Here is a 15,840-nt window from a genome sequence, read left to right as displayed (position 1 = left end):
AAAAAAAAAAAGATGAGGGAGGAGCTTACATATAAAGCCACGTAGTTACCGAAATTCTATTTTTAAAAGCTTTCAAATGGACATTTTCTAGTTCAGATGTGTTGGCTTGATTTAAATTTAAATGAAATATTTTTAAGAACACACATAAACATCGCTGAAGAAATCAGGAAACTGGTTTAATAAGGGTGGAAAAAAGATTCCAAATACAGTAGCTTAAATTTAGTCACTTAACTATAAAAAATTGAAAAAGAAATTTTATTACATTATTCAACATTGAAACAGAGATGTAAGAAATACTACTAATGGTCTCTTAACATGATTTGCCTTTTCGTGTTTGCTTTTGTTTTTCAAGCTTAACATTTTAAAAATCTTTGTTACGTGCACCTCAGGTCATCTAACTTTCCTTATGTGTTTCATTACAGCTCCAAAAGGCTTCCAGAATTTTCCGAGGCAAAAACACCCTTCCCTTTTGAGAAACCTGGGGGCACATTGGGTAATAAGGGTACCTTAAATTAAATATTAAGGCTGTGGGTGGTGATTGCTTAATTCTGCAGGACACATTTACTGCATCTTATTTCTGCAAACCCCACGAACTGATAGGCAAACAAGTAGTTGATTTGATTTTTTTTAAATGAATCTATTTGTTTGGATTTTCAACAAATTCAGTAAAATCCATCAGTCTTAATTCCACATAATCCACTTAGCTTTTTGTCCTTAAAAATGTTGACAGTCTGCACCAAACTCTGGTCTCTCTCTGACCACTAATTAAATGTTCTCTGGATGGATAAGTACTGATTTCTTACTGATATATAATGACTTTTTATTGTATTAGTATATTGTAGGCTTCTGGTAGCCACTTAACCATACCAGCAACCTATTTCTGTCTTGTTCTCCTCAAAAAAAAAAAAAAAAAAAAATCTTCAGCAAATTCCATTTCTTTTCAATATAGCTTCAACTGAAAAGCCATGGATTGTACCTACAGCTAAAACATCAGAAGATTCCAAAGTTCTGCAGCCTCAAACTGGTAATTAAATCCTTTTCTTAAAAAATCGATTATAAGAAGGAATATTGAGTAACTTACTGTTTTTATTTTTATGGGTTCCTTAATTGATTATCAGTGTGCTTTGTAATAAATGGAAAACCTATAATACATTTGTTGATACTGAGATGAATCTCATTTTTCCCCATTACAAAAGCAAAACGGTTTTGAACGTTTTAAACATACTTGTTCTAATTTCTGGATATAATATCTTAGAAATGGGGCCAGAACATGAACTATGAACTGGCTCATTAATAAAGATCTTTTTAGTGACATGAAAGCAGTACCAAAATACGAAGCATCTGCGGGGGTCTGATTTAACAATATGAGTTTCATATTCTCTTGCAGGGAATATTTGCTGCTTTTGGGCAAAATAAATAAACATTTAAGAGCTTACTATGTGAAGATAGTATACTAAGTTCTAAAATCTGTAAGTACAGCATGATGCGTAAGAGAGACCACAGGTCCTTGCGGTTAATAATAGACCTTGGTTCCAGGCCTCACTCTCCTAATAACCATGTGATGGCTACTTTTCTCTACTTTCGGAAGGCATTGATTTCCTCTTTTGCAAACTGTAGCAATTGGCTTTATTTTTCCTGTTGAGAATTCTTGTGTTCCACCGCTAAAATTGATTGAGATACGTTTCTTTTACAAAAAAATATTTTTCTCTTTTAAAAAATTCTGTACATCTTTTGATGCCTAGCAGTCAACTAAAGAGTGTATTCAGCATATAAGAATTATAAGAAGACCTCAGAAACCATCCTTTATGATTACTTCCATGATTTTGGTTTTTTTGTATTTTAATTTTTGTTTGCTTGTATGTATATTAATTTTTGAAAATCTTCTAGTTGTTTTGACTTTATTTGGGGTACATATCATATAGTGTATAATGAAGTTGGGTGTTTCATATAATGAACTTAAATGCAGCAGCATTTTGTGGTGTTCTCCAGAGTCCAGCAGAGGACTGGGTTTGAGAAAGGATGAGCATGAGCCCTCATAGATCTTGGTGAAATTATCCTTTCTCTAGTATGTGTAATGGGCTCAGATATTAGTAAAAGATAGAAGATGAGGTCAAATTAAGGGACTGTGTCTATTATAGTCGCCCCTAGTTTCGTTAAGTGAGAACACACTTGAAAGTTGGCCGTGGTTGTTCACTTATCCAGAGAATCCTCAAGCTGTATCTAAGTCTTGGTTTTCCTAGTCACTGACTTTAAAATTCTAGTGCAATTAACTAAGGTGGGTGCCAAAACCCCTTTAGGAATCCGGGTCACCTGGGTCTAAAATCTAGGTTTTGAGTTGAATGTCATACTGAGCCTCTGGTTCCATCACCCAGGTGCAGCTGCATTGTAATTATGATGCAACAACTAGTCTAGGGGCGTATGTGATGGTTTAACCTGCTGCACTGTGACAGCCCTGGCTGTGACTCCCACATCCCTCAAGAGCACCTGAGCCAAGTGCCTTTGGGGATTTTGGGACTAGATAAACTTTTAGATCCTTTTCATCTTTTAGCTTTTGGGTTAGAACATGGGGAACATGGGGTTCTTTTGGGTTTAAGCAACATCTAGTGTTTGGTTTCTATGAATATTCAAGAGCAAACTAACCAAAACATCAAGGAAACCATTTTTGAGACTTTAATGCCTGGCATATGAATTATATAGAAAGACTTGAGTTGAACCAAGCATTGGGGAGTGGGGAGAATATGTTGGGATGTGAAGGTTGCAGAGTTACAATGAGACGAAAATAGATGATATAGGAAATGCCAATAAAGGAAAGGTTTCTTTTGCCTTTCATTAAAAAAAGGCATATTCTGGTTTTGCCCTGATGATGGAGTATGAGCAGCGGCTAATGCAGCAGGAAACTGACTCTTTATTCAGCTGCTTCACTACTGCCAGGGCAACCTTCGGTTGCCAGCGAAATTCCAACTGAGAACTCCCAACCTCTCTAGACAAAGAATTGAGACTTGTCATAAACTGTAATAACAGTACAGCATGTGATTGCACATATTAACATTAGCCCTAGAAACTTCCCATCCTGCCTTATAACAGTTAATTTTTATGTCTTTGCTACTTAGCATGATCCTCAGTCCAACAGCATTTGGCATCACCCAGGAACTTGTTGAAAAGGCAGAACCTGGGCTCCACTCTAGATCTATTGAAACAAGATCTGCTTTCCAACAAGATGCCCAGGCGATATGAACATTAAAATTTTTGTTTTTGTTTTTTGAGATGGAGTTTGCTCTTGTCACCCAGGCTGGAGTGCAATGATGCGATCTCGGCTCACTGCAACATTTGCCTCCTGGGTTCAAATGATTCTCCTGCCTCAGCCCCCTGAGTAGCTGAGATTACAGGCACCTGCCACCATGCCTGGCTAATTTTTGTATTGAACATTAAAGTTTGAGAAGCACTACCTTATCAATGTAGTCTATAATGTTTTTACATGGAGCTGGTAAGAATCATTGGGTGTAGTCAGTTATAGCACCATGGACCTCAAATCGATACAAGATCGATTTTTCAAAGTGGGTAGTTAAGTATCTCTTGTTTCTGCTAATGTGCAACACTTCCATTTCTAGTGTGAGTGTTCTGTGGCATCTTCCTAACTTATGTTAACTTTCAAATTAAAATTTTATAACGCATGTATTATCTGTGATTTAAAGAGTGGTATATTTATACAGGCCTTTTATTTCAGCCTTTGTTTCTTTTGATTTTGTGCAAATTTACATGTGTACTAACGTTCTAGTTCCCATTTAGTTTCAACATACATAATAGGTATTTTATTTTCCAATTCCTCACACAGCTTCCTAAAGCAACTATTTTGAGAACTGAGAAAAGAGACAGGTAGAGATAGTGTTTAAATGGTGGTCCACAAGACCCTGAATCCCATTTTTAGTTGCAATATCTTTTGAAGGAACATTGTATAGGTTGGTGCAAACATAATTGCGGTTTTTGCCATCACTTCTAATGGTTTTGCCATTACTTTTAATGGCAAAAACCACAATTACATTTGTACCAACCTAGTATTTTTAGCTGATATTAATGACATTATCACAGCCAAATGAGCACATTCTGTTTTCTCTGTTGGCGTATGATGCATCTATATTTACTCTATCAGTTCCTTTCAGCCAAAGACCAGCAGAACACACTTGTAGTTGAACAAATTTATGTCTATTTACTTATTACAATGATGGAGAACACAGACCATGATAAACTGGGGGAATCTCTTAGAAGGTAGAAAAGACTTATTGTAAGAGTTTGTCTTGTGTTAAATGATGGAGGGAAGGGTCCAAGGCAGTAAAACTTTGCTCTGAATTGGATGCATTCAGAAAGTGGGAGTAATTCTGTGATTGAATGTCTTCATAATTCTTAATTAGAAGGCAAGACCAGCAGAGGGAAGCTAAAGCTGTGACTGGTTGAGAAGCCACATCTACTCGTATTAGCTAGAAGGCGGGGAGGGTAATGTTTGTGCTTTGAGTGATGTTCATGTTTTTGTCTGTGTGCCACATAATTACAGACTGGTCTTGTTTTTGTCTTGATCCATCAGGATCACAGAGTGGTCTTGTCTGATACTGGTGTCCTTTGGAATTGTTGATGTTCAACAGGAGAAACAACACAGCCTACCTGTGGGTACTCCTGGATGCCAGGGGCTGCTTTTCTCTTTATCAACCGTTAAATGAGATTTATCATACTTTTTGTAAAGTTTATTTTGGTTTACTGTTTTCTGGATTCGTTTTCAACATACTCTGTGTCAGAAAATCAGAATATGTGTACTCAAAAAGATTTCTGTACCATTCTTGAATATAAAGACTCTAGGAAAATTCTAACTTGCACACTGAATATTGAAATTCCTGGGTCATTTCAATAGTTTTTGGCAACCCAGGGACAGAATATTTGAAGTCTGGAATATCCCAGGAAATCTGAGATGTGTAGTCATCAAATATATTCTTCCTGCTTTCAGTCTATGTGTCCTGATCTGTCATTAGTGCTGCATTTTGTGATTTCATTATTTGGAATTGTATTTTGCATTAAACCTTCTGTAAAGTACGTTGAAGTGAAATTGATTCATTTTGATTCCCTTGGCAAATCTCACTTTCCTTAAAATATATAAAGGTAATCATGAAAATCTTCTCTAATTATGTATCATAATATAAAATTATTTATGAATTTCGTATCTAAAGGAAGTTGGCCACACTTTAGAATTTAGCTGCTTGTGACAGTATTTCACGAAAAGTTAGTCTTTCTGATGATGCAATAAAATTGGTTTCATGTTTTATTGGAAAGTAGCCAGTTAACTATAATCTCAGTGCTGTTAAGGAGCAAGCTCAAGAAAAGTTCTCAGTATCTTCCATTCAGATGAATTGTGCGTGTGCATGTATGTGCACCTGCTTGTTGGATCATTTCTCTACTGGAATACAATAATTTGTGTTTGCATAGCAATTTTCTTCTAGGAGATTCAAGGGGCTATTATCTACCATCATATTGAGGCTTCCAAAGTCCCTAGAAACTGGCAGAATTATTGCCTTTTATCTTAAAGTGATACAAGAGGAACTTAACTCTGAATGGGTTAGAGGGGGAAAAATTAGGCTCATTCATTTCTTTCCTAATCTTTTATTCAAGAAACCACTCCAAGTTAAAAGTAAAGCAATGACCCATAGCTTGCTCTGAAAATTTGAAAACAGCTTTTACAACTGAGGAAATTAAATATTACTGGGGCCATGTGCCTTCCAGATATGGTGTATAAGAAACATCACATGATCTGCGAGAGGCCAGCCAGTCCCTGAAGCTTATTCTCATTGTGAATGTGATCGCAAATGTGAGCTCTAAGGTGAGATAAAGCTAGGTTAATAACCAGCTCAACTCCCAGTTAAATAACTTGTTCCATCTATAAAATGGAAATGAGGTATAAATTTTTCACCAGGTGGTTACATCTTAGAAATAATGTATAAGTTACTTAATATAATGCAAAATATATAAAGGGGTGCCTTGTTTTCATTTTCTTAATACAATGAAATGTTGCATTGGCTGCCACCCCTTCACATTATACTGTTTATCCCAACTTCCTGAATTGCTATATATAATCAATAATAGCAATTCTGCTTTTAAATTATTTAGTAAAAGATAAAGGAGGAGTAGAGAAGAAAAAAAACTCCAAGCTCATATATATACAATCATACCAAATGATCTATGGGTCTTCATTTCACTTGTAAAAAAAAAGTTCGAGAATGGAAAAGACACGCAGTATTTACTCAGAGGTCGTGCCACCCCTTGGGAATAGCCTAATGACCTCTTACCCCTGTGGCAAGGATGGTAAATCATATTACATAGTCTCTCTCTTCAGTTACGGTGGCAGCATGAATCACTCCATAAACTGGGCTCTGAGGTCCTTCTTGGATCAATGAGCAAAATAATGTCACTATCAACTTGCTGTGTTTCTGGGGTACCAGGGAAGGAGAAGCAGCACAAATGCCATGTATTTATCATCCCACAGATGGGCGTGTGCATGACTTCTAAAGACTTAATATGGGTTGGGGAGTTACGTGGAAATGAGCTTTTTGTTTCTAGTTTGATAATGCCATGACTGTTAAGCCTCCTTAATTTACTTAATCATAACCTTAAAAGACCATCGAGTACCAGGAGAGTTTCAAAAGCAAATAAAGACAATGGTTGCAAACCCATTAATTTGAAGTGTTTATTTTCATCCTTAGGAAATCCTCCTGCGTGTTCTCCCAAGTGTCCAGAAAAACCAAATGTTGCTCCAGCTTTACTGTTACTTGTTACTAAGCTGCTGCTGCTTCTGGTATAATTTCCTCTTGAACCATATACAGTTATCTTGCAGAGAGTTTCTTTGACGGAGAGAACCAAGCATGGTCAGCTTCAGTTTTACCATCAGATTTTTCTTTGGGAGCTTCCTTTAGGAGGTCACCACTAATTATTTTCAGTGTTAAATTCTTACGGTACTTTGTAGAACTAGAGTAAATTGAATATGTATTGAGCCCTATGTATCATTTCAAGGCTTGAAAGCTGCAGCCATCAGCATGCCCAAGGAGTAGTAGAATGGTTAGAAAGTTTTGGCAGCAGGCGATTTGTTAAGAGTGGTTAAAAAGAAGTAAACACATAAGGATATGCTCATTTATCATCTGTCTGCCCTGTAAGGTGTTGATTAGCACAGATCTGGCCCACCCAACTGGATTGAGCTCAAAAGAGGAGAAAACGAAGGAGTGGGTAGTGGTGTTGATGGTTTGAGAACAGGAAAACAGATTTCAGGTATAGCAGATGGTTTGTAGATTCACTGTGGCTTTGAAGAGATTTATATCTTCAGCCTTTAATTTTATTTCATGAACATTTTAATGAATATTTTCTTGCAGGCAATATTTTCACAAATTTCAGGGCCAACTAGAAAGGTATTTTGTTTTTCCACTAACTGAAGAAAGCATTATCAATGTATTTAAGTGGTACTGAGAACTCTGTGTGTGGTATTGTTTTTCTTCTCTAGCTACTTGCTGTATTTTCTCATTGCTCCTTCATATATTTTTTAGAATTCCATTTCCATGACAGGCTATGTCTACATAAGATGCCAGGTATTTGTGTAGTAGAGGAAGAGATTTGTATGCACACACTTGCACATCATAACATAATTAAAGGACATGTTTTCATTTATCCTCCAAACTAAGCCAGAAAGTTATCCTTACTAAGAGCTTAAGCTACCCAACCATCAAACTCACTGTTATTATTTATTGTTATGGACATTTTGCAGATTAATTCTGCTGAGTATCCACCATGCACCAGTTTCTGGATTAAGTAAGTCTTGATGAGCATAATGAGCATGACAGATACAATTTCTCCATTAGTGAGGTCTTTTGTCTAAGAGTTAATGTTAAAAAGGAAGTTTTCACATAGTTACTAATATTCAGAGAATTTGAGTAAGATAAAGTCTTGATCATTTGAAATGGCTTGTGTTTTCCAGAGCAATATCAGGGCATTTTTACTGGGGACTTTTCATCTAGTCCGTTTTTCAAAGTAAAACTAAAATGTATTATCAACAAAACATAATTTAGGACTGGGCACAGTGGCTCATGCCTGTAATCCCAGCACTTGGGGAGGCCAAGGTGGGTGGATCATGAGGCCAGGAGTTGGAGACCAACCTGGCCAACATGGTGAAACCCTGTCTCTACTGAAAATACAAAAAATTAGCCAGGCGTGGTGGCACACACATGTAATCGCAGCTACTCAGGAGGCTGAGGCAGGAGAATCGCTTGAACCTGGGAGGCGGAGGTTACAGTGAGCTGAGATCGTGCCATTTCACTCTAGCCTGGGTGACAGAGCAAAACTCCATCTTGAGAAAAAATAAAATAAAAACCTAATTTAAGAAAGTAGTTTTAAGAAGGTATAGAGCAAATGGTAGTGCATGTTATTTCATATTATTTTTTCCTCTGGAAAATCTGAAAGTAAAACTTAGTTATCATGATTGTAAGTCATTACTATTTTTTGAAATAAACTAATATTGCCTTTTATAACCTGTGAATTGAATTATCTATTTTATTTGTTACATTAGATTTAACCTACAACTTTTGGTCCCATGTATGTTCTGTGAATGCAAAATCAGGAATACTGCTTAATGTCATATAGCTGTAGCATTTCACCCACTACCGTAAGCATAGTGATAGAAGTTTACCTCTAAGCAATAATGCATGACAATTTACAGGCTACCGTACAGAAAGGTTCACCCTTAACACCTGACTACTTATCAATTTTATAGCTAGTGTAGCTTTTAGAAACCAGGCCTAACAATTTCATGAATTTTTCTCTGGTATGGGCATGTATATAGAAGGGTTTTATAAAGATATCAAGAGCTGTTGATTTTTAGAGAGCTTTTCAAAGAACTCTATTTCAACACTGTACTCTCCCCCGGCATCTCTTTACTTTTTTGTTGTTATTGAGATGGATTTGCTGTCGTGCAGGCTGGAGTGCAGTGGCGTGATCTTGGCTCACTGCAGCCTCTGCCTCCCAAGTTCAAGATATTCTCAAGATATCCTGAGTAGCTGGGACCACAGGTACCGGCCACCCCAAGCCTGGCTAATTTTTGTATTTTTTTTTAAGTGGAGACAGGGTTTCACTCTCCTGGCCAGGCTGGTCTCGAACTCCTGACCTCAAGAGATTCACCCGCCTCGGCCTCCCAAAGTGTTTGGATTACAGACATGAGCCACCATGCCCAGGCAATCTCTTTACTTCTGAATCAAAAGATCTTGTTTAACTCGTAAATGAAACGAGGTGTGGTGTGCTGCTTAGAGCTGACGAAACAACACAAAACTTTTAGTGGCACATGTGCCTTTTTAGCACTCTTTTTCTTTCCTACTCTTGGAAACTACAGAAATAGAAATATTAAAAACAAAGTATGCTGGCAAATGTCTTATTTTTGTCTTAAGTGTATTTGATAAAATGTTTAGAAGTTAAGGGATCCCTGAAAATTGGGAACTTCCCCATTTGAGCCACAATTGCCAGAGGATGATGGAAGAAGGGCTTCTTTCCCCAGTAAGTGCCTTATGGGAATAACGAGGGGAGATGGATGCCTGGCTTGGAGCCTCCTGATTAAAAAGAAATTGTAAATATGAAAAATAAGTTTAAAAAATTGAGTAAATATCATAAATACAAACTGTAGGAAAATTGGTCCAATGTCACTAGATGGAAGGGAGCTTTAGGAGTTAAGATAACAAAGACAGTCATAACATTTTTCAAAAGCAACAATAGAAATAAATAAGCCATTAACTCATATTTTCTTACCTAGTGTGAGAGGATTAAATACAAGTTGGCAAAGTTTTTATTATTTTGTAGGCGATAGAGCTGGTCTTGCTAGATCCATGACTTGAAATTGGCTGAAAAGTAAGCATGTCAGAAATTACTGGCACTTTTGATCTTTAAAAAACTTATTCGTATCTGACCTTTTAAAATTACAACAAGGCTAAAGAAAACTTGACATTACAGTATAATAGATGCATTCTCAGAATGTGTGCATATTTTTAACTCACAATATTCTTGCTATTTTTGAGGATTTTGTGAAACAGTAGATTCATCTTCACACATTGCAATGTTTCCTGCCTCTTTAGTATGCAGTACAATATAAATGCTGTCTACTTTCAGAGGATGTCACATGGTCTGATATTATCTTTCTTACAGCTTCAACCAGCAATGGTTCAAAATCATTAAATTACCAATGAATTACAAGTGACCCCAATGACTACATCTTCCTGTGAACTCCCTTTTTCTTGATTTCTGTGCTGCCATTTTGAATGAACAAGAAAAGCAACATCTACCTCATAATAATCCATGCGTTCTCTATATTCCTCGTGACCATAGTAACAGCTCTTTGTATGTGAAAGAGAACACTTTGTTATGCTGTTTTTGCTTGCAGGTTCAACTCTTATGTGAACATGAAAATTATCCCCATATTAAAATAATTCAATCTTTATGTTTAAGCTCATCCTACTTTCCCTCATATAGAATAGAAAATTTATCTTTAAATGCACCCAAACTCAAGAAAGGCTCATGGCTCCATGGAGAAGTACAGAAAGCTGCCTGTAGGTAACATGTCAGGAGGGGATGGTGCCAAAAGAGAATCCTGGTTTTAGCTCTGCTGTTCCTGGTCCTGCTGAAGGAGAGGAAAATACACTGGATAGGACAATTTCAGCATGTGATCACTGGCAGATGTCTTCATGCTATAAACCTCAACTTCATTATCTAGAAAATGGAGATAACCTCTCATTATCTATAAAGTAGGGCTACTGCCTACCTCATCTCTTTCTCAGGGATGTTAAGAGGGTTCAATAAGTTGATGTATGAGAAAGTCTGCAAACTATGAAGTGCTATCCAAACATAAGATATTATAACAGTAACTTTTACTAAGCTTAACAGTAACTTTTACTAAACTTTTACTATTGCTTAGTCTAGAAAGACTTTGGGCAAATCACCTCAATGGGACTGCTGTTTCCTTCTTTAGAAATCTCTCCCCAAACTGCCATCTGACTTTATTTATGTTTATACTCTTTGCAGCTCTTTGATTTACAGCTGGCACTGCATGATTATAAATATATAGTACTATGTTCTCATCACCCTGGAGGCCAGCATCAGGCCAGCTCACTATATAAAATCCTGCAAGACGAGTTTCGGTAATTGCTTACATGTTAGTGACAAGGCTGGCAGCCTGGAGCCAAAATGCACCAGCGCCTACATAAAACTGTCCTTCAACCAGCATTACAACATGTCATGCAATCTTTCTAAATTAATCAAATTTAACCAAAATTAACCTCTCTTGTTTTGTCTTTTTTTTTTTTTTTTTTTTTTTTTTAAAGCAACTTACGATGTTTTCTCAAGCCCTACAACATCAGATGAGCCTGAGATATCAGAGTCCTACACAGGTATACCCGGCCTCTCAATTCTGTCTTTGGATCCCAGGTGTTCCAACACTTGGTGGTTCTTCCTTTAGTTTTTCGCAGAGTGGAAAACTGTGCCCTCTGGAGATCTGCATGGGAGAAATTTCCACCTGTGTCAGGGGGATGTGTTTTACCCACTCCTCCCGTAGAGTGATTCGTTCTTTACATTTCTCAGTAAATAAGCTCTGTCACATAAGGGAGATGCAGAGAGATTTGGTTGCCACTGAGGAAAAGTAAGGTAATAGCTTATCACTGTATGGTTCAGAATCATCATAAAAAGGTCTTTGAGTTGATAGAGGGTTTTGTCTAGAGCAGTAGTTCTCAAATGGGGGGTAATTTTCTACTCCCATCCCTTCCCCAGCATATCTGCTAATGTTGAGACATTTTTGGTTGTCACAACTTGGGGAAGCACTACTAGCATCTAGTGGGTAGAGATCGGGGGTGCTGCTGAACCCCTGCAGTACATGGGGTAGCCTCCCACAGCACAGATTATTTGACCCTAATTGTCAATAGTGCTAGCGTGAGAAATCTTGCTGTAGATCAGTCACGTAATTCGTTTGACTGTAGCAGTTCAATTGGGTCTAATATTAGGCATTAATATTACTGACCCATCTATAGTGAGTTACCTCAGTCCGACAGCTCCTTTCAGCAAATGTTTATCAAACACCTACTAAACTAGGCACTGTAGGAGATTCAAAGGGAGTAAGACTGGTTTCTGCCAGGTATAGATATATGACTAATATTTTTTGTATGTATAACATTATTTGTGTCATGGTAAATAAAGATGAATAATTTTAAAGAGCAGAAAATGAAACGATGAAATAGAATGTCAGCAGTGGGTTCAGTTAGCATTTATGAAACGAAATGGAGGAAACCAGAAAAACCCATTGAAAACCAGTTGAATGTATAAAACACTGTTTAATCATGGTTTCTAATATTTAAAGTGTGTATGTTTTTTAAAGTGAGCTCATCTTCAACTCCTAATGTATCACTAGTTTTAAAATGTGGGCCAGCAATCCCTCAAGTATTCTTGATATTTTCCCTCATATGAGGCATAATTTATTACTCACGAATTTGTATTTTATTCCTGGGGCCTTCTACTGCTTTTATAAATGTTGACATTTATTCCAACAGCAACAAGTGATCGTATTCTGGATTCTGTCCCACCTAAAACTTCTAGAACTCTTGAACAGCCAAGGGCAACACTGGGTAATGTTTTAACTGAAAATCATGCTTTATTTTCCATCAAAAAAATTCATGTGAATGCCTTTCTTCCAAATGACCATTTCATTCCATCACATCTAATCATTTGTCTATCCTATTTCTTAATATACACATCTCTATATTTTTAAATACAGTCATCTTTTATGTTCCATTTAGGGCTCTATTTTGTTTTTTTGAGCTGTAATAGATAATATTTTCCCTATCCTTTTAGTTGTGAAAGCTTTGAAAACTGCATGGACGTCGTCACCTGCACCATCTCACCTCACATGTTTGTGGCCTGTGTCACTTTACTTCCATGCATCAAGTCTGCCTGAAGTCACCTACTGAACAAACATCATTCCAGCCTTTTCCCTACTTTCAATCAGAATTGTATTCACTAGCTTTCAAGACTACATGCATTTTTCATCTTTAATCATGTACTTGTGGCATGTGCTTTATACCGTCTAAAAGCATGTTAAAATTCTTCAAATACCTCATTTTAACTGGGATTATTTGATGGGATGGGGTGTTTGTGCTTTCAGCTCCAAGAGAAACACCATTTGTTCCTCAAAAACTGGAAATCTTGACCAGTCCAGCAATGCAGCCTACAACACCTGGTAACTAGTGACATTTATGTAGTTATATGCATTGACGAAACAGGTAATGTGACAAGTCATGTTGGTCATTTCAGAATTTTGTTTTTCTTTTGTTTGTTTTTGCTAAATATTTCCCTCCAGTCTCTACCATGAAATTCTTCAGAGAATCTGACTTATCTATCATACTTAGCCTTACGATTGTCCTTAAAGAATTTTCACAATCCTGATGTCTATATATTTTGAGGAATTGTTTCCTTCCAACTCTTCTTTCAACTTTGCCAGCTGGAAAATAGCAGCAGAATTATAGATAATTATTTCAAAATACATTCTTTCTACTTAGCACACCTAGGTACCATTTGATCAAAGTACTTTACCCAAAGTAGTCTAAGTATAGGGAGCACCCAGTAGGCTTTGCAGTCCTGGACAAGCTGAAGAAAGATGGGTAAAGAGAGGTAGCGCAACCTACATTTTAGAATGGAAAATTATTGAAATAGCAAAGTTCATTAACTCTTGGTGGGGATAGTAAAGAGCTACAGAATTAAAGCTCTGGACCGGATGTGGTGCCTCACACCTACAGGTGTGGTGTCTGGGCCGGATGTGGTGCCTCACACCTACAGGTGTGGTGTCTGGGCCGGATGTGGTGCCTCACACCTACAGGTGTGGTGTCTGGGCCGGATGTGGTGCCTCACACCTCCCAGCACTTTGGGAAGTCAAGGCAGGCAGACTACAGGAGTTCAAGACTGGCATGGTCAACATGGTGAAACCCCATCTCTAGTAAAAATACAAAAATTAGCTGGGCATGGTGGTGCACGCCTATAGTCCCAGCTACTCAGGAGACTGAGGCACAAGAATTGCTTGAACTTGGGAAACCGAGGTTACAGTGAGCCAAGGTTGCACCACACACTCCAGCCTGGGCAACAGAGTGAGACTCTGTCTCAACAACAAAAAAGTAGTTCCAAATTTCCATTATTTGTGCTTCTCTCCTGCTATTCAATGTCATCCTTTTGAGTTCTGAATTGTACCTTGTGTTCTGAAATGCCTCAAGGGTGCTCACTTCTGATACATTGAACTGAACAATGTATATCTTCAATTCTCATGTAGAAATTTTATACCTTTTGTCCCAGTCCCTGCTTGTTTATTGAGCACCAACTATGTATAAAACAAGGTGTACTGGGCATTCTAGGGATACAAGGAAATATAAAGCGGTTCTTGTACTTGAGGTTTGCAAATTTACAGGCACAACCTGATTGACCCCTGAAAAATATCATTTATCAAAACTATATTAAATCTTCTTTCAGCTCCCCAGCAAACTACATCTATCCCTTCTACACCTAAACGACGCCCCCGGCCCAAACCGCCAAGAACCAAACCTGGTAAATGTCTCTTTATCCTTGTGTGATATGTAATGCCAGATAGATGATGTCCATCTTCTTATAGTAAGAAGGATAGCCAGGCGCAGTGGCTCACACCTGCAACTCCAGCATTTTGGGAGGCCAAGGCAGGAAGATTACTTGAGGCCAGGAGTTTGAGACCAGCCTGAGCAAGATAGTGAGACCCCATCTCTGCAAAACGTTTAAAAAATTAGCCAGGCATGGTGTACTGCTTGAGCCCAGACGTTTGAGGCTGCAGTGGGCTATAATGGCACCACTGCACTCAAGCCTGGGCAACAGAGCAAAACCCTATCTCAAGAAAAAAAAAGGATATATTTTATAGGTTAGTTTCTTTACAAAATTTGAGATTAACTAAAGATGAATAATTAATGATACAAAATAACAAAACTCAAATGTCTCCAAAAGGGGTTTACTGATAATTATATTTTGCATGTGAATTTTGGTAAAACCTAGAAACAAGTCCAACTCATAGCAATACAGGGTGATACATGTAATTCATTTTTTGGTGTGCATGTTTATTATAATGTTCATTAGGGTGATGGTTCTTATTTTTTTTTTTTTGGTACCTACTCTGTTTCCAATTTTTCACCAGGGCAATGGCTGAGTTAGAGAGGACATGACTTTGGTTTTCAAATAGATTATAACTTTGAGAAGATAAAACATAAAAATGACAGCACAACATACATTTACATAACTTATTTCTGAGACTATATTTGTGTAAGTGCTCCAAGAAAGAAAGAGTTGAAGATGCAGACCTCAAAATACATGTAGGATTTAGAAGAAAAGGAGAAGGGAATAACATGTATTATAGCACAGAGTTTGGGTGGTACAGATGCTTATTAACCCCGGAGGTCAATTCTTCATTGTCAAACAATGTACTCAGAATCATGCTTTACCAACTGGGCTTTGCTTATTCCATTATAAGATAAATGTAATTTTGTACGATGTATACTGCTATGACAGTTTAAAAATTCCTCCTCACAACTTTTAATCATTGTATATTTTGACTACTAAATATGGCAGGATTTTAAACGGGTCATTTAGTTCCTCTTTAGAGGATATCTTTTTATTGTCTCTAGGATATTTCAATATTTTTTTCCTTTCCATCACCAGAAAGAACCACAAGTGCTGGAACAATTACACCTAAAATTTCTAAAAGCCCTGAACCTACATGGACAACACCGGGTAATAATG

General features: G+C 37.3%; 1 protein-coding gene across 25 annotated transcripts in view; it reads left to right on the top strand.

Annotated features, from left to right (window-relative positions):
* Positions 1 to 15,840, top strand: part of ABI3BP (ABI family member 3 binding protein) — a 128,486-nt gene that overhangs the window by 13,292 nt on the left and 99,354 nt on the right. For 23 of the 25 annotated variants that reach the window (XM_017891898.1, XM_017891897.1, XM_017891916.1 and 20 more), the window contains exons 6-11: positions 950 to 1,024; positions 11,376 to 11,441; positions 12,591 to 12,665; positions 13,202 to 13,276; positions 14,554 to 14,628; positions 15,760 to 15,831. In XM_017891898.1, coding sequence (XP_017747387.1) covers positions 950 to 1,024; positions 11,376 to 11,441; positions 12,591 to 12,665; positions 13,202 to 13,276; positions 14,554 to 14,628; positions 15,760 to 15,831 — 438 coding nt within the window. Of the gene's footprint in view, positions 1 to 421; positions 494 to 949; positions 1,025 to 11,375; positions 11,442 to 12,590; positions 12,666 to 13,201; positions 13,277 to 14,553; positions 14,629 to 15,759; positions 15,832 to 15,840 lie in introns of those variants that run through there. The other 2 variants (XM_017891917.1, XM_017891905.1) reach the window with 2 other exon arrangements.

This window comes from Rhinopithecus bieti, unplaced genomic scaffold (assembly GCF_001698545.2).
Source record: "Rhinopithecus bieti isolate Rb0 unplaced genomic scaffold, ASM169854v2 scaffold_20579, whole genome shotgun sequence".
NCBI classification, from domain to species: Eukaryota; Metazoa; Chordata; class Mammalia; order Primates; family Cercopithecidae; genus Rhinopithecus; species Rhinopithecus bieti.
This window is presented reverse-complemented; position numbering and strand designations above follow the sequence as displayed.